We start from the raw sequence: 19,854 nt of genomic DNA, 5'->3' as shown, positions 1-19,854 counted from the left end.
ACAGAAAAAGGAGAATTGTGCTGAGAGGAATTTCATGGCTGTCAGGCTGAAGGGGAAGTGCAAAGTCCTGCACCTGGGGAGGAATAATTCCAGTTCCCAGGACACACTGAGGGCTAATCAGCTGAAAAGCAGGTTTTCAAAGAAGGACCAGGGGAATACTCAGTGGACAGCAAACAAACCATGAATCAAAAATGCAGTCTTATTGCAAAAGCAGCCAATAGCATCGTGGATTCATGCTATTGACTAGACAGAGTGCTTGTCAGCAGGTCCAGGGAGGGGGTTCTTCCACTCTACTCAGCTCTGGTGAGAGCAGATCTGAAGTGCTGTATCTGGTTCTGGGCTCCCCAGTACAAGAGAGGCATTGACATACTGGAGAGGGTCCAGTGAAGGGTCACAAAAATTATTAAGGAACTAGAGGATCTTTCAAATGACAAGAGACTGAGAAAGCTGGGACCCTAACCTGGAGAAGAGAAGGCTCAGGGATGATCTCATCCATATGTGTAAATATCTGAAGGGAGGGGGTATAGAAGATGGACCCAAGTTCTTTTCAACTGTGACAGGACCACCATCAATGAGCCTAAACTGAAACATGGTAGGTTCTCTCAGACCATCAGAAAACACTTTTTTACTGTCAGGGTGACTGAGCACTGGCACAGGTTGAGCAGAGAGACTGTGGAGTCTCTACCCTTGGACATATTCAAAAGATGTCTGGGCATGGCTCTCTGACACTGCTAAGTAAAGGGTCCTTCCAACCTCAGCCATTGTGTGACTCCGTCATGGAGACACCAACAAGGTTTTAAAACAAGAGAAATAACTACCATGACACTGACAGATACACAGCCATGTTAATTTCAATATCTATTGTTCACATTAACCCATCTGAAGATTGTAAAAGGTAAAAATCTTCAAAATTAGACTAATCCAGAAAACAGAAAATGTAGGGAGCTTTTGAATAACATCATATGAGTAGCTGCATATCACGGAGCAGGAAATAATGAGAATAAAAATACAGCCCTGTAATCTTCCCACATCTACACTTCATCCCACATTGTTTTCAAGCTATTTTTATTACTGCTGTCTTTAATCAATAAAAGAATGAATTTAACACAGAAAGACACCACTATAACAATAACAGTCACTAAAAAATATGTTCTCATTTCTGTTAATCACTATGTTGACAAAGAATAAGCAAAAATATACTGTACTTTGGCAAAAAACTTGATTTCTTGTTCATATGGAAATTGCTCTCCTTTGCCTCTGCTGCCACCATCTGCAGAGACAAGAAAAATAAGTTCCTTGTCAGGTATCCAAATCACAGTCTACTCTGCATTTTTCTTAGGAAATGTACACTATACACAAATAACACTGGTCATCTTTAGATGTAGATTTAAGGCACCTCAAGCAGTATAGGTACTAGTTAAAGTGGTATTTCATGACTACCTCATTAGAGGAAAAGTGACAGCAAATAAAATGTATAAAGAATAACTGCCCAAATCTTCATAAAAGATTTATCTCATAGGCATCTCATAGTCCAAAGAGATATGGATGTTTTTGTGAGATAAAAATCTCGTGCTATGTTTATCTTTTCCTGTTACAGGTGACAATTTGGAAACCTGAACTCAGATTCTAATAAACCACCTTTTTCCAGTTGTTCCCAGGAGAAATGGAATTAATGAATTCTCATTCCTTATTTATGAACTTGGTACCAAAGAACAAAATTAATAGTTAGATCTATCCAACTAAAATTTAAATTGCTTCACTCTTCTCTTACCATACAAAACAAAATCTCTTTCAAAATAAAATCTCTTACAGCTCCCAAACTATTTCTCATTTATTTAATGTCTTCTTTCCATTAATATATTGAGGGTCTCAAACGGTATTTGTTCCACCATTGTTTCTAGTGTTTCAATATTTAATCATTATCATTCTTGCAGTTATCTCAAATTTATGTAATTAAGAATGATGAAGCTATGGTAATCAAACATCAGCAGCAGAAGTAGCCTGGTGAGTTATCAAGACCAGACTTTTACTACTCTAAGTAACCATGGCATGTAATAACTCCCAAATTTGCCAAATTTCCAAAATTTGCCAAAACTTTAAAACTAGATTGGTTTTTAAGTGAGCATTGATTTATTCAATCTCCCTGATGTTCCTGTTACTGTCATTTACAGCATATATGACTATGAGGTGCACTATATGTCATATGCCATTGCAACTCTCATGGTCACAACAGAAGCAGCATCTGGCCAAGTTTTTTTGGCTTTTACTGCTCATGTAAGAAGATGCCTTGGGTCACCAAACTTTTGTATTTTTTTATCCTCACCAAAAGCAGATGAAGTTAAATCCTTCATAGCACTATTGACAAAATGTGATGGGTATTCACATCACATATATTCCCATTGAGGGAGATTGTTGAAAATGTTTCGCTACTCCCTTTTTGAGAGAAAATTTCAGAATGGTACAAATGACTGGTTTGATTTGCTGTCTGAAAAAGGGATTACATGGATTACATGAGAATAGTAACTATTATTGTGCACACGTGAGAGATTATAATTTTGTGCATAAATGCAAGGGGACAGCTAGTTTTCTTTTTCAAAGAATGAAAGTCATAAATTTTTGCTGAAAATTTTTAATCTGATGAATGAATATGGGAAATTGGAATGAATGGCAGTTTCATAAGTCCAAAATTCATGATCTTCATCAACTACAGGAAATTAAAGGGAAAACTAATCCAGAAATATTCCAGTCTTTAAGCAATATTTCTGGTTGTTTTTATGACATCAGAAATCTTAGTTAACAATTTTTTTTTAAAAATGTGCAAGGAGTACTATACCAAACTCCAAAATGTACTGATGAGCTTCATCCACATATCTTATAAGCTGCTGAAGGAAACTATAGGCAAAGCGTTTCTCAATGGAAGGCGTGTCTAATTCCAGGTCGTTAAGTCCTCTGTAAAAGGAAGCAAGTAAATTTTTACACATACAGAAGGACTCCAAACACTCTTACCTCTCCATGTAGTCTGACACCATTTTCTCTGGTAATGATCATGTGCTTATTGATATAAATTTTTTTTTGTGTTTAATGTAAACAGCACTCTCACACTTCGATTTTGAGCAATTTGTTAAAACACAAGTAGATTTCCCAACCAGAATGCTAAGAAAAAAATTATATTTGTCAATAAAAATAATCCACTATTACTATAATTTCTTTACATTATTTGTACTATCTTACATTTCCCTACAGGGACTGATTCTTGGGTGAGGAAGTTTGGAAGCTGAAAAAATACTTTCATTTAAACAATCAAACTAGAAGTAAATCTAAATATCCAACACTATGACTTTTCCTGAAAAGTCTGCTTGTAATGGAAAACTTTTGAATAGCTATGCAGCATTTCTGAAAAATCAGACGAAAACCAAAACAAAGAGATGGAATTACTTTTCCAGCACGTTCCATCCATCTTAGTTACTAGTCTGATATAAAAAACACATCATGTTTCCACAAGAATGAAACTCCAAAGCGTGAATCCATGTCATGGGATGACATCCCTAGCAACAAGCTGGCATTGGCACAAGCCTTGTTTATGCAGGATCAGGACTTAATTGATGGCACATGAAATATCTATTCTTAAACAGTGAGGGAATCAGTCACACCTCATCTCCCCCTGACTCACGCACCAAGTTACATTGGCACTCAGCTAGGTTGCAAGTTTAAAAAGGATACCTACTGCACATATACAGAATAGAACTGCCTGTGTATTGCACATTTATGCTTTAAATTAAAGCATACACCCAGAAACACAAATCTGGTAGGCAAAAGATAAAGGAAACAACGCTGGAGAACAAAAGTCCCAAGTTTACTAACTAAGGGACCATTTAGAAACTTCAGACAACTTTGGAGAGGGGCACCTGAACTTTGGAACTCCTACAAGAAAGGGACATGAGAATTTGGATTATTTGAGGCAGCTCAGTAAACAAAGCAATGATAGACTGTACAGGGGGAAGAAAAAAAAGCAAAGTGCAGAAGGGACAAAAACAGATTTCAAAATAGCTGGTGACATGTAAACTGTCAAATCAATTGACTGACTGAGCCCTGTACCTTATAACTAGAGTTTGTCCTATATTCTTATTAAATGATTTGTACCTCTGTCTCTGTGTAATGTCACTCCCTATCCCATCTGCTGTCAGGAGTAGATGGCAGCTACTGGCAAGACCACTATGAGCTGGATACTGGGCCAGCAACTGGAGTCAGGCTTGCGGCACAGGTACTCCCAGGTCTGTGACAAGTGGGGTGAAAGAAAGTCTCAACAATCAGAAGCTGGAGACCCCACAGCTTTGGGAAACAGCTCTATGGGCCCTACAGACCTTGAGCCCAGAGGGGCAGCTTCAGCAGGGGACTGGCATAAATGCATTTTGCAGTAGCCATTCGGGTCAGACAGTCAAGGGCACAGAGCAGTGCCTGCAACTCCAGCAACTGAAGCCCCATTTGCCTGCCACTGGGGTGGGATTGCTGTGGCCTAAAATAATTCCAGCTAATGTGAAGGAGGAGTGTCAGTAAGATGAGTGAGGGCTTCTGCACCAAAAGCTGAAGTGGGCCTGAATGCCACAAGCTTGGTAGGGGGCAAATGTTTCTATCTTCCCTGAAGCCATTTTGCATGGGGTTGCAGAGACCTGAATGGTCACTGTCAAATAAAGCCTGTAAAGAAATGTGAGCAAGGCAAATATGGAAAGTACATGAAGTGAGCAGACCAAATTAAAACATGAATCAGAGCCCTGTTTGTTTAGACAAGGTAATTGTCAAAGGTGCAGCAAATACATTGAGTTTAACATCATGGAAAAGCCTGCATTTAACCAGCAAAGGAGGGTGCCGGCGTACCAAGAACTAGTCACAAGACTATGGGTGTGTCCAAGTTAATGGTTATTTTACCATCCCTCTTAGCCTTCCACTCCCAAAAAACCTCAAAAGCCACTTTTCACTTGTGTTTAACAGGAATAAAAAGGGTTAGTAGTCCTGAATGCAGCTGATCATATTTACAGGGAATAAGGAAATAAACCTCTGCTGTCTGGCATCCGTCTTTGTGCATCCTACTGCACTGACAGGAAGTAAACTCAATTATTCCAGCTAACCTGAAAGATTTTACCAAAATTATTAAATTAACTGTGGGACTCCAGAAACAGGCTGGAATTCATATTTTATAGAAAAGAATGAAAGTAGGCATATTTTAGGTAGATGTACAAGGCTAATTAATTCACAATGATTACTTAAATTGATCTCAGTGACTGTTTAATTCACTTACTAATGTTCAAGTCATGCAAGGCTCAGATATGCTTTCAGCCTTTTCTAGAGACTCTGATGTCCTAAGTCATGCTGATAAGGCACAAAAGACTCCAAATTAATTGGAATTTTATTCATGCTACATTTAAAAGGTAAATACACAATATTAAAATGAATTATGCATGTTATTCTGCAGACTATTCACTATTATTACACTTACACTGTGGATTGTTAAAAATTATTTTAAAAAATCCCTTTTCACTTTTAAAATATTTTAATAATACTGTAAATTAACTCAATTGAAATGAAGTAGTCATATGTTTTAGAAATAAAACTGTTTTATCTAACCAATTGTCTAGAAATTCCTTTAGAGAGAGACGTGCTTGAAGATGTGTATGAACCTGTAACTAAGACTTAAATCCATCACTTGTAAAAAACTGGTACATTTACTACCAGTTGGATGCATGGACACATGTGTCATGTTCATGCCTTCAAAAAACCCTGCTACTAACTCCGTAATCCATTTCTTCCTTACAATATTTTATATGAAGGAGCTCATCCTTATTCCCAGGTACTGAAACATTAAAAAAAAATTATCACAGAGTTCTAGTTTGATAGAAGAAAGCCCAAAAGACAAGCAATAACATAAACAAAATGCTCCGTCACAACCAACCAAACCACAAAACAAAACAAAAAAGACCACTAAGGATTATCAGAAACATTCTATGAAATTAATACTGAACTGAGAATTACCTGGAGACAACATATCCATTAATCTGTAGAAATTTCAGAATATCCTGTGCTTTTTCTCTATCCTTGGCTTTTTCTTTGGCTGTGAGTGTATCATAAGGGACAAGAAGGGGATGGTTGCCTCCTCCTACTATGGAGCATCAAGACAATTAAAAATTAAAGTTATCTGTTGACATGGTAAGTCCCAGTAGGTAAAAGTACTATCACAATAATACACAGCACATTACTGTAAGTTCTAGTCTGAAATAACAATGTACTTGTCTGTTTCTTTACACAAACATTAAAAAATATTCAGATAGAAACTTAGATATGCTTACATCATTCTAAGTGCAAGTACAAGCTAAATATGCTGAACCTATTGCAAAAAACCCTTAAGGAAGACGAAAATGCTTAATGATTACAAATAGGTATTATAACTGCAACTTCATTTAATGAAACTGAAAATATTTCAATAAATAATACATCATTTCCTCAGAAAACCTATATATAAACAAATATATAAACATATATGAAGTCCTGCTTTTAAACATTCTAATGACAGGGTTCATCAAGTTCAGCAAGATACACAAATATCTAAAAATACATTAAAGTGATATATCTCTACTTCATAGTAATAAATGAAAGACAGAAAATTAGAATACATCATTCGAACATGGTTCACACTACTGTCCAGCAAGACCAAAAGAAAGCTGCAAAACCACAGGTAGAAAGAAAAAACTTCATTGTATTGCTTACTAAAATCTGATGTATTGATATCTACTGCATGTAGATATTTAATTTGGAAGGAAAATAAAGTTGCTATTATTAATATAAATATCTGCATAAAAAACAGCATTCTTAGGAGTTCAACTTCTAAAATCACCATCGCATAACACAACACAATAAATTCCTATGGCAATTTCTCCGAAACCCCAGGAAACTGTATGGGTAATGATAAGATTTATCTCTGAAAAAAAGCACTAAAGAAAGTATCTAAAAATAATAATAATAATTTTTAAAAGGAACAAATTTCCTATAGAAAATATTGGAGACATACGACTGGATGATTTTTTTTAAGGTACATATTCTGAAATTTCAATTAGTTCTGCCTGAATCTATTTAAGTACACGCAAAATGAAAACCTAGTGGGCAAGTCTGATGGTGGATTGGGTTTTTTTGTTTAGTCAGGATTTGTCTTAGGAAGTACAGTCTTTAACATTGCGATGATTGGATTTTATTCTCTTATCACCAACATGATGTCATCGTACCAGAGGACAACTGTAGACAGCAAAATGCACCTAAATCCACATTATTCTTCTCTTCTTTACATATGGGTAAAAAAATAAAAAGACTAGCATATGAATATACTGGAGGAAAACCCTCAGAATTTTTGAAGGCCAAGTTTTGCTCAGCAGACAAATTCATCTGCTTTTCACATACCAAACCTCTCCAACAGAAACCTGTCCTTCAATCACTACAGCCACTTCCAGCCTTCCCATACTGCACAACACAACAAACACTTTATAGTATTCTCATTGAAGTGCTTCTCATAGGCAAAATTCTGCTTTCAAAGTTGTGAAATGCAGTTGAAATATTGAAATATCTCATCTTTCTGTAGCCTTCCCAAACTTGGCCAATCCTGAGGCTACTTATCCTGAGGAAGGTGTTACAGAAAGGGAATAATAAAAAAATTATATTAAGGGGAAATATCATTAAAGGCATGGAAATATAAAGTGTTTATCAAAGGCACTTCCAGATAAAACTTTGTTTTTTTTATAAAATCTTAGCTGATATACCTTTTCTGAAATTTTACAAATTTAGACCAACTTTGGTGCATACAATATACAAGTAGACACCTTCAGATAAGGTCAAACCCTAGCTTCAATAATTTGCAATTGAGAACTTGTTTTCTCCATGCACTAATACAGTGCTACCTGAAAAAAAATCAGCTTTACTACAAATAAAGAAATGCTCTTAACACAGAGGGAAAACAGTGAGTTACACAACAGATGAAAAAAGAATTCATTTAGGTAAGCAGAGATCATGAAGCACATGCAATTTTTATATGGAATCAAGTATTAGCTCTAGATTTTTCCACTTGTCAATTCAACACATGATACATGCAGTACTTAGTAAACACTCTTCAGATCTACCTGCAATAAAAGAAGCAATACAAATGAAATCATAGCCCATTGGGTAATAGTCTGAAAGATTAATGCTAGAAACAAAATGGATTTATGTGCTTAAATTTATTTACAACCTTTGAGTTTCCTTCCCTTGATATATTTGAATTGCTAAACTACTTAAACAAGAACAGTTACAACTGGTACTATTGCAACTTTCATAAAACAACTTTCAGACACTAAAAATCACAGTCAAGAATAGATACTTCACTGTTTCTTCTTTGTCAATTTAAATTTGCTGTACCTTTTTCTTCTTTTTAATGTTTTCTGAAATGCATGACCTAAGGTAGTCCCAGAAAACTTTAAATATTTCAAACAACTATAGGTAACACTACCTTTTGCTTCAAGCTCCAGTTTCTTTTTCTTTGCCCATATGTTATGGTAGTTTTCAGCCATCATCTCAGCCATAGCCTTAGGAAAATGGAGAGATTAGTGATGTGGGTTGCAATGAATAACCCTAAAAAAGTACAAGTTTCTGGCTGATATTAAATAACAATGTTTGTTCTCTGGGAAGTGTAATACAATTACACTGTAATGGTTCACTGGAAACAATTTTTTACTGAAAAAATATTGTAGAGAATCTGGGTAGAATCAGCACGGGTATAAAAGTCAGGAACCTGGTGCTGAAGAAAGAACTCTTATTGCAGGAAACAAGGAACCACAAAGAAAAGAGCAGTCTGGAAACAGTACTGGGGTTTCAGATGAGGGACTTCATTCTGAAAACAAGGCAAAAAAGAGCCTTCTGAAGGCACTTTCAAGGGAAAGAGAATAGCAAGCCCGGCACTGAATCAACATTGTTATTGCTGGCTGTGGCAGACTAATTATGAACCCATGGATACAGCTTCTTCTCCATGGATACTGTTCTCATTTGTGTGATCACACTGTTAACACCACCGACCACTTTAGAGCATGAATTAGTCTATATATTTTTCCTACAAAACAAACTTCTTCACACTGGTGAACTAGAAGCTAGACCCCCAAACCAAACAAAACAGACAAGCTCTCCGTGTCTACCTAGTAGGAAGTGTTTCAACATGAAACAACTTTTTTAAATCGCCTCTACAGTCCTCCTGGTTGTGTACTCTCTAATTGTACAGAGTGGTGGAATTTACTGCAGATTTCACTTTACATTTCTTTCATGAACCTACAGAAACCTTCTCATCTTCAGTAAGGATTCTGAGTAATAAGTATTTCTCAATATTACTTTCTTTATTTGTGAGAACACTCATGAATTGAGAAACTTTTCATCTGTCCACAAGACAACTTATTTCTTAAACTTTTTTCCAGAGAATAAATGATGATACATTGGTAGATGCTGTCTGTCATGCACACTCTGATCCTGGTATTTTGATAATCCCAATTAGAACCTTAAAATGGTGCACAGCAGTCTGTGTTTTCATAGAACCTAGCAAAGTAGAGCGCTATGAAGATGTTTTTAGCACAAGATCTAGCTGCTCATGGTGCTAGGATGTGACCAGGTGACTTCAGACCAAAATAAGGATTATTTTGCAGACTTACAATTTAAGATATGGTCACGATTTTTGCCAGCTAATCCTGAACTCCAACTTGAAAGATATTAAACATTTTCTAAAATGTTCAAAGTTACACATAGTTAATTTTTAAAACTCATTAATAACTAACATGTTTAGATATTTCCTCAATATCTGTATCAGGACAATTCATAGCTGAAATTGCATTTTAATTAAATTTATTTAACTTTTAAATAACAGATCCTGGTGCTGGTTTCAAAGAAGACCTCTCTTCATAAGGCAAATGAATCATAAAGCAAACAAGCTCTGCCTTATAGCTAAGGGCTACAAAGGAAATACAAGTAATGACAAGAGTTAGAGGGTACAGCATAAAAAAAATGCAAGGGACTAACAGAAGTTCCAATGCCCTCTCTATATGACTTGTGATAGGATGGTTACTTTTGTGTGGGCTTGGTTTACTGCATCGTAATATCATGATGATGGTCACATCATCAGTTGTTTCCTGAGCATTAAACAAAGTCTGCAAGGTCCTTCAACTACACTGAATTTATACAAACATTAAATGTCATAATTGTAAGGAATCTTTGTCATCAATTTAAAATAAGAATGTAATGGTAGAGGCAGGTATTCAGTTATCAATTTTATGCACTTTGGAATGATCAGCAATCTATTGACGCTTAATTGGCAGAAAATTGTTTTAAAGCTAGTCAGCAATCTAAAACTGCTACAGCTACGAAACTGGAAACTGCAAGACAGAAACCAAGGAGTGGCAATTCAAAGCAAGAATTTGTTTAGAGGTATAGTAGAGTATATACTCTACAGTTTGCCAAATAATTTACTACCACTGCTTGTTTGCACTATGTCAAAGCTTGGTATGGGCAAAGTTAAGCCTGTGTTTCAGGACTCAATTGTAGTCAGCTTTTAACACCATGTAGCCATCACTAGACTGGTACAAACACTCCTGCTAACTAATTTAAAGCTCTTTGACACAGGCCTACATTACATTGCAGTTATACTCACAGGAAATTAGCAGACTGCAAAACCTAGCACTATCCTCTAGCATTTTAGGTGTTTCTGACTTACATGTACGTCTCTGGAGAGGGTGACATTGCTCATGTCAATTGCTCGAGGAGTGTAACCATGGGCGGTATCTACAGAGATCTGAACAACAAATGTGCAAAACAGTGGAGTTACACAAGCAGTTAATATGAAGAAGTTACTTTAACAAGATACTGAAAGTAATTAAGAAATTTAAAGAAAAAGTCACTTGTAGATCTCTAGAGAGCAAAAGGATCTTTTGTGGCCCAGCTGAAAATATATCAGGGGTGGTAAACTTCAGTGAGAATTAGGCAAAGGGCAACAGAGCTTGTTCCCAAAGATAGATGGCCATCAGAAATAAATCTCTTTCATTTGAATACAAATTTCACTTGAACTCATTTAGAGTTTGAAGGATAAAATTATTATTAAATCGCAAAAATCAAACTTTTAATTTAGCTTTTTAACCTTACTTCTACATTTAAGACTAGAGCCTATAAATAGTTATCTTTTACCTTCTGTTCCTCCTCCCAACCCAGAAAATATCACCATTTTTTTTATTCTTTGTTTTTACTGTATAAATTTGTCAGGGTTTCCTCATTACACTGACACAAACGGTCAAAGCAGGATTAAAAAGTGACAGAGGTTCCCCGGATGACAAGCCACTGACATAAGAAGTATGAATAGCTAGAATAGGCTAGAATAGAAGCATTGACAGGCTTTCCTGTATGGATTATGCAGTAACAGGTACCTCCTGCTTTAAAAAGAACACTGTCCAGGCTTTTCTTTCTATGTGTGATATTATTTTCACATGCATGTATATGAGCATACAGAGCCCTAAAAGCTGCCTTTCAAAAGGGAGTTATTATTAGAGAATAAAACAAAGTTTTTAGGAAAGTGGCTCACTTGACTGGTTTGAGATATGCGACGCGTCCGATTATACAGTGCCATGGAATCTCCTTCCCGTGTTCTTTCAATTCGCCATCCCCATGCCAACATGGTTTTGAGTGATTCTTTGATTGGCCATCGATAAATTTCTTTCTCCTAGAAGAATGTACATGCAAGAATTAACTTGTTTATTATGTAGCTGTACAGAGCAAAAAGTAACTATTGGACTTTTTCCTGATTATACTGAGATGCAAAGAAATGCGCTGAATTCAACCATTATGGCTCAGGGTTATTGAAATGATGCAAATAAATCATATAGATATTAAAAAGTCTATTTATCATTCCAGAGGTGGGGAGAAGAATTCTGGCCCTGCAGTAAGCTGATGATCTCAGGCAAAACTGTGTTAATAGCATGAAATCAAGGGTGGAGCAGAAATTATCAGGACTAATGCAGTGTTTTATCTGCCACATGAACCAAAACACATAATCATAGAATCATTAACAAGTCTGTGTTGGAAGAGAACTCTGTACATCTTCTGCCTCTACCTTCTGTTGAGGTCAGATAAGGTACCTAACAGGGCTATCAAGATTATGTTATCTAGGTCTTGCTGTGTCATGCCTTCAACATGCAGGTCATTTCACCACCTCTTTGGGCAAGTTATTTCAACATTTAGCCTGTCAAGATAAGAAGTTTTAGAAAGCATTTCTGCTAAAAAGCTTAGAGCCATTGTCTCTTGTCCTGTCACTGTGCACTCTGTGAAGACAATACATCCATCCATCTTCTCTGTAACTAATGTTTAGGAATCAGGAAACCAAAACCGTATCTCCAGCAACTTTCTCTTCTTTGAGCTGAAAAAACCCAGTTTTTTCAGTATTGTTTCATTATTACCAAGTTCTCAGATGATGTGGTTTTCTGATGAAGATCAGACAAAGCCTAAACCTAAGTCTTCACTAAGCAATAAGGCATTCCTCTATGACCTTACTGCAAAAATAGAGTGGCAATATCACATTTGGGTTTCACTGTAGTTATCCCATGTAGATTCAGCTCTGGGAGAAAAAGTTTGAGTGGCCTATTTATTATACAATAAAACCCTTCTATATCTTTTCAGGATTTTGAGGAAGGCAACAACCACACATCAGCTGACATAGTGTAAGTATTTTTTTTCTTAAAACGATGAAAAGACAAGGCAATATTTTCAATGACATTTTAGCAACCCTGGATCAAACATGAACAAACCCCTTACCTTTTCAGACAGTAATTTATATTGTTTCATTAATGGTTGCACTTTTGCAGATTCAGAAAATGTTTCACCATAGGTCCATCCACTGGCAAACTGAAAGCAGCAATAAGAAAGATAAAATGGGGAAATGAAGAAAATTAGGAAAAATATTTTTTATTGGTAGAACTTAACTGAATAATGCTTCTGCAGAGCTGTTCTCTTAAAGTTTCCTTTCTACCATTTTCTCAGCATTTTCTCAAGTAACATTTATATTATTTACAAATGAAGATGTGAGTCATGTAGCATACCATCTTTTTGCAAAAGTAACAGTTACCAAAGCAACCATATCAACATTTTTCTTTCAAAGATTTTTATAAAGCAGAATACTGTGCTACAATTGAAGAAGTATTTTTTAACACTGGACAAAAAAAATGCCCAAAGGAATAAAAAGGATGAAGAATTTATTTTAAAAAAATTCAGGTCCATAAAACTGTTAAACAATTATCAAGTATATTTACTCAAAAGTCAGCAATAAAGATTATGAAATGATTTAACACTATTTTGAAATACCCATATGCACTTAAGAAACTTTCCCCCAAATTTATTTCAAAAATATAGTATGTCCATATCTTACCTACATACCAACTTGTAACATCATGAAAAAGAATAACATTGAGAAGACAATATTTTAAAGCTTAAATTGATTCAATAAAATATTATTTTGCTTTAAGAGGAACATAGATTTTACCTTTTCCATTGACCATTTGTCATGAGCATGCTCTGCATATTTGTTAATGAAATACTCCAGCTTTTCAGGGATCGTAATGCTGAAAGTGAAAAGAAAATCAGGATTATATCACACAAGCTAAAATTTAGTGGTTTTGTTGTAAAGAAAATTTCAAAATAATAAATAATGCAATATGTGTGTGCAATAACACACCCTGTCCTGTGCTCTTCTTTTCACATACAGTTTGCTTCAAGGCCCAATTAAATCAAGGAAGATATTGGAATTATTTCATGGGCACTGAATGACAACCACAGCTGTTGTAGGCATTTAATTTCTTTGACACATGTGTGCAGGGGAAAATAAATAATGAGATCAAGCACGAGTGCTTTTTTTCCTGTATTTTCTTAGTATTAAAGCCATAACTATAACATATAGTTTCAGAAATATGGTAGTAACTTATTGCACATGTCCATTACAAACTAGGTGTGCTAACAGTCATTTTTGAAACATTATCTATTTTATATATTCCAAAAATATTTATCAAATATCAGTTGTTTACTTCATCAGCATTGCTACAAATTAAGGGGAATAACTACTTTTAATCACTGAGGAAATAGCAATACCGTCCCTCCTAACATAAAGAATTTCAATACCAGTAGTGTTAGAGTGCCATCTACTGTGGAATAGAAGTCTGGATTTTCAGCCTTTTTCAAAAAGCCGAAATGTAAAACCAAATTATGTCAGAGTAACAGTTTGCAAGAGCCTCACACACACAAAGGTCAGAAAACATACATCTAGCATTGTCAGCAGGTTTTTATTTAAGATTGTATTTTGAGGGGAGCTCTATTAATACTATAATACTTCAAATAATTTCAGAAATGCAATAAAATTACAAGCACCCTAACATCCTATTATCTATATCTTCATACAAATAGGTCCAGCACTAGTAAGCAACACAAAGCTGGATTTGCAAGTTAAAAGAATGTAGGATAATTTAGAAATTACAATGATAGCAGCAGTTCTGTCTTTGTCTTGAAACATCACAGAACTGTTGACTCCTATAGCAATGAAGTGACATATAATTTCAGTAATATCAAGTAACATTTTCTGATTTTTTCAAATCTATTCCAGCTATTTTTTTCTGAAATGACACCAGATAAATACTCAATTACATGATAATATAATATTCTCAAGAAACTGAGTTTAAAACCTTCATATATTTTAACTACACCTTAGAAAAATGAATTTAAATGGTAACTGATGTCCTTTCTATGCTCTAGATTGGATTATGACTTTTACTGCAGTATTTAGATGTGCATACATGTGCAAACATGCTGAAAGGAAGGTGTCAATCTACTGACAGCATCTTGTGTGCTGAATGTTAATACAGGCAGAAAACTCACAGGGACAAGTGAAGCAAACATTTTACAATAGGATTTTTTTTTAAATATAGTGCATAGCCATGCTTCTCTAAGACTGTTCTATACAAAGGGAAAAGGCACACTTGCTGTAATCAAAAATCAGAGCAGAAAATTTCTATTGAGATATATGCTTTCTCTGGCTAATATACTTTAAAAAGCAGGGCCAGAGTCTGGTTGCCTAGAGAGAATGAAGTTTATTCTGCCCAAATTCCACTATTCATATTTTAAAAGATTACATGAAGGCACAATCAAACAATTTTCTGTAGGTACACTTTCATTCACACAAATTGGAATTAGTATCTTGACATATGTTATAATGACAGGGATGATGCAGACATCTACTTATTCAGCTTCTAAGAGCATGCTGGTTTGTTTGCAACAAACATGTAAAGACAATCGGATAGTTCTATCTCCTGGTTAAAGTGCATTAAAAATATTCTAAGTTGACCAAGAAATTTATGATGCAACTTGCTAGTTATTGCTTTACTTGATTTAAAATAAATACATAAATAAAAGTATTAAGATCTCCATTTTATCTATAATATAAGCATTCAGAAGAGAAGCTTTAAATTCACATCACACCAAACAACTGACTCCCCTGCTTTTACACATTCATGATCAAAAAAAACCCCAGATGCAACAAAGTAATTCCTTACTTTGAGGTATCAACAGGTTGAGGATTAAAGTTCCCATCTGAATCCATTGAAGACTGTTTTTCCATCATATTGACATAATTTGATTCCATATAATCTGGAGGTAAGGCCCCTGCAACTGCACTCAAACAAGGCAAAGCCAATTTGAAGAGCTCTTGTTCATACTTCTGTGGAACACACAGGGGACAGAAAGTGAGGAGTGAATGGGAGCCCTCAACATCACCAGTGAAACTGATGCAGCTGTAGATGAAACCAAGCAGCCAGAGAATGGCTCTCTTGCTCAGTGTGAAACTGAGTTTTTGTTCTGAAAATAAAGAGAACTGACTGTCCAAAGCAAAAAGCTAGATGGAAATCTTAATCTTGCTTAAGTAAATGGGAAAAGTGCTGACTTCCCTAGTAGAAATGCTAAACATTTTTCAGATGCCAGGAAGAGAGCACAGCAAAGGAATACACACAGCATTCCTTAACACTTAGATTTGGAATTGAACTCATGAAATTTTAAGCAGGTTTGTTAAAAATAGCCACAGAATGAAAAATAAATACATACCAAGACATATTATTAAACTTCTGTTTGATACAGAATTGATTCAAGTGTGCCATAAGTACAACTACTAAACAGAGAACTATACAGATCTGTACAGATACATCTCAAGATCATGGCTTTAGTGTTATAATTTTATTAATTAGGAGATAAAATTTTATACCTACATTAAATTAGAAGCTATAAGAGAAAGGTTTAAATTCACTAAAGCCTGTATTTTTTTTCCTTCAAAGTGCATGATGCAATGTTACTATAAGCTGGGTAAAAAAATACAGATTTAAGAAAAACGATTACACAGTAAGGATTTTACAGTAATAGATGGATACTAAAATTGCTTACCTTTTGAGATAAAGCATCAAAAATACCCCAGAACAACTTTCTGGATAAATGAAGTTCTTCTTCTGAGGCAGCACCAAAGTTACCCCATCCACCTGGCAAACAATAATACTTCCAGCATCTTTCATAATGATTTGTCAGCAACTGAAACAGAACATATTTTGAAAGCAAACAGAAATGTAACTGCTGAGCTTCTTCCATTCTGGCACTCAAACATTAGACAGATGCTACCAGAAGAATTTCTATACTTTTATCAATAAGTGATGTTGAATATACATTTTTTAAATCACTGGTGAATATACATCCAGAATGAGCAGTTTTTTCATCTTTGTTTCAACACCATTTTTTAAAGCTTTTTGGAAAATATTGCAAGTCACAGTCAGTAGAGAGCTGATGTGATTTCCCTTTTTCCAGTCTCCATAAACTTTAAGTTGGAAAAATGCAGACATTTATAACAAAAATGTGTATATGTGCACAAATAAAGACAGGAATTAAATTTTAAAAAACCACAACTGATATATAGAAGTGAGGATTTTGATAGCCAAAAATATAATCTTGGTACTGCACTGTTCTCTTACACTTTCAACAAATCGAAAAAAATCCCAAAACAATACATGTGGTACGTGTGTATATCTTCATATTTAATTAATCTGTAAATATATATTTACTATTTAAATTGTTGGATGACTAAAGAAAAAATGCAGAGAAGAACTTAGAGGCATATAGGATGTAAAAAGACAGAAGTTTTACCATTTATGTAGCACCACAGGAATCTCTGAAATATGGACTCTAAGAGCTGAACATATTTGAAATTTTTTTTTTAGCTATATTCAATTACGCAGCGGCCAGACAAGTTTGCTTTTGGACTACATGTCAATAATAATATATATGAATATGTTTTTAAACCTACTCAAGAGAGTAAGATAGGTTAAGTCTTAGAGAAATCCCTGATGAAGCACTGAATATTATTTAAGAGGAAATAAAAACAAAGCAGTGCTATTCCAAAATGTCTGAACTACACGGAATACAGGAACTGCACCACAATTTGAATCTGCATGCTGCTTAAAACCTGAGGCAATTTTTAACTGTAGAAACCAGCAAATGTATTCACAGTAGATAGCACTATATTCTCATTTGCCTTCACCATTTTCTCCTCTCTTCCCATTCAAAATTACGTTTTCAAATGTCTGATTAACTTACAGCTGCCTCTTTACATTACTATAACTGGCTTGCCAGCACAAGCCCATAAGGAATGCACTCTACAATACTACAATACTTTCAAATCAGAAACACACCAGGTATGGGTAGGAGTCCCTTGTTAAACCCCTGGAAATCAGTTTACTGTCAGTGAAACCTTTTAAAAGTTATAGGTCTATCTTCAGATAAAGAGTTCAATTTCTTCAGAAGTTTTAGTCTTTTAGGTGTCAATGGACAAAATCCTTTGCCCATGCTAACACCATGGTTCTCTTCACTCCGTACTCTCACAAAGCCTGCCTAGCCAAAAGGATCCAATTATTATTTGCTTACTGTTCAGTTCAGCAGCAAGGGCAGCTCACTGCAGTCATGACCCTTGGTATCACAAAATCTGTTATTTTAGATGAACAGATGTCAAGAAGCTGGGCTTGTTTCTTCTCCCCTCAAAAAACCAGCCCCGAAGCACTACAGCCATACTGGAAGTGCCAAGTTACTATTTGGTTTTAGCAACACATAAAATGCCATAATGCATCAAAAGGGTTCCCTTCAGGGCAGTATACTGAATTATTGACTGTTTTTCTCACAGGCATGAAAGAATGGCTGCTTCAGAATCGTTAGTTTGACTGAGGATTTCTGGGGGGGCCATAACCAAATTATGAAGTCCTTAGAAGAACTTCAGCAGCAGGCCCTGGCTATGAGATAACAATTTAAATTCCTCTTCTTACATCAGAGCTGCAAATGTGCTGATGTGCTCTTAAAGCATAAAATATATATTAAATGGGAAAATATTAAGTATCCAATGCAAAACTGTGGTGGGAAAGCACTAAAAAGGACTGCTGAAAAACAGTAGGGAAGGTGTGGAAGCAAATGTTTATTAAAAGTGATGATGACATCAGGAATCTTTAAGGAATGTGTCAGCTCCAAAAGGAAAAAACTCTCACTTTTCTTATTCATTAGGAATCAGAATAAAAAGATACAGCTAAACTTTTGTGAGTTGAAAACAAAATGCAACATTACTACTAAACATTATTGCTTAACAGATTTCCAGGCACTATCAAGACAGAAAGAGCCCTTTTTCCAAAAGTAAGGAAAACCAATGCAGAGGCAAATGTAAGGTCACATACAAACTGTAAATTGTTATGTTCTGTGCACTGGATTCTGCGCCCTGCCCCCAAGGATTTTTCAATTCTGTTTTCACATAGGCTGAAACAAACAGGCAATAATTAAATGAGAAGCAAACATTAGACCCAGACTTTATAATGCCTTATGGATGGATGTAAATTAGACTGAATTTCTCCCAAACCAACAATTTTTCCTTAAAAACTATGGTCTTAGATTACTGCAGAGTGGAAATAACACAGATTACAGAGAATCTTCTCCATGCAAATATTTTCTCCATGCATATTTTCTGTCATAAATAATGCTATTGAATACTAATATTTACTTTTACCTTGAGAGGCATCTTTGCATGTTCATTTAACAGAGGTACATCAAATACTAATCTCCTCAGCAAATGCTGCATCATGGAAGGCCGCAACTGCCTAAAAGCAGACAAACCATTTCAAAAGGCTGCACCCGCACAGTTTCATGTAAATAATTGATAAATACATTAAAGAACATATCAGCTCTATGCCACTAAAACTCTTCAAATGCATAAAATAATATTTTCCTTGTTGCTCTAGGGCACTAGGGGTCCAGAAGAAAGCAAACAAGCGTATACCAAAGAAAATATTCTGAACAAGTTGAAAATCAAATGCTTCAAAGAAGCCAAGAAATCATCTGATCTACAGACAGAGAAAACCAGGAAAAAAAAATCCCGAATTTTGATAATGTGTATTAGGATCACCACGCTCACGAAAAAAGGGTATAATGTTGATTTTTTGTAATATATCTCAATGACTATTAAAATATCTTAGAAGCTAATGAAGACGTAAGAGCACTAACTCTTTAGATGTGCTAAAAAAGACACGGCAGTGGGCACCAACTGGAAGGACAAAAGAAATTGTTATAATATGTATTTTAGAATGGCATGGATGTTAAACCTTTCCAGAAAAATATCAAGATCTAGTCAATTTTATTGGCTCCTATCAATGCAATGTATATATTAAATGGTCATATCAAATACCTTCTAATGTAATATATTTTTACACTTTTTTTTTTTTACAG

At 35.2% G+C, this 19,854-nt stretch overlaps 1 protein-coding gene across 1 annotated transcript in view; it reads right to left on the bottom strand.

The window, feature by feature from the left end:
• Positions 1–19,854, bottom strand: part of RYR2 (ryanodine receptor 2) — a 381,210-nt gene that overhangs the window by 89,874 nt on the left and 271,482 nt on the right. The window contains exons 50-60 of the mRNA XM_041413766.1: positions 19,139–19,229; positions 16,498–16,638; positions 15,621–15,784; positions 13,565–13,643; positions 12,841–12,930; positions 11,615–11,752; positions 10,757–10,834; positions 8,519–8,594; positions 6,025–6,151; positions 2,834–2,949; positions 1,206–1,270 (exon numbers count right to left, since the gene is read on the bottom strand). Coding sequence (XP_041269700.1) covers positions 1,206–1,270; positions 2,834–2,949; positions 6,025–6,151; positions 8,519–8,594; positions 10,757–10,834; positions 11,615–11,752; positions 12,841–12,930; positions 13,565–13,643; positions 15,621–15,784; positions 16,498–16,638; positions 19,139–19,229 — 1,165 coding nt within the window. The remainder of the gene's footprint in view (positions 1–1,205; positions 1,271–2,833; positions 2,950–6,024; positions 6,152–8,518; positions 8,595–10,756; positions 10,835–11,614; positions 11,753–12,840; positions 12,931–13,564; positions 13,644–15,620; positions 15,785–16,497; positions 16,639–19,138; positions 19,230–19,854) is intronic.

This window comes from Onychostruthus taczanowskii, unplaced genomic scaffold (assembly GCF_017590055.1).
Source record: "Onychostruthus taczanowskii isolate IOZ18803 unplaced genomic scaffold, ASM1759005v1 scaffold104, whole genome shotgun sequence".
NCBI lineage: Eukaryota > Metazoa > Chordata > Aves > Passeriformes > Passeridae > Onychostruthus > Onychostruthus taczanowskii.
This window is presented reverse-complemented; position numbering and strand designations above follow the sequence as displayed.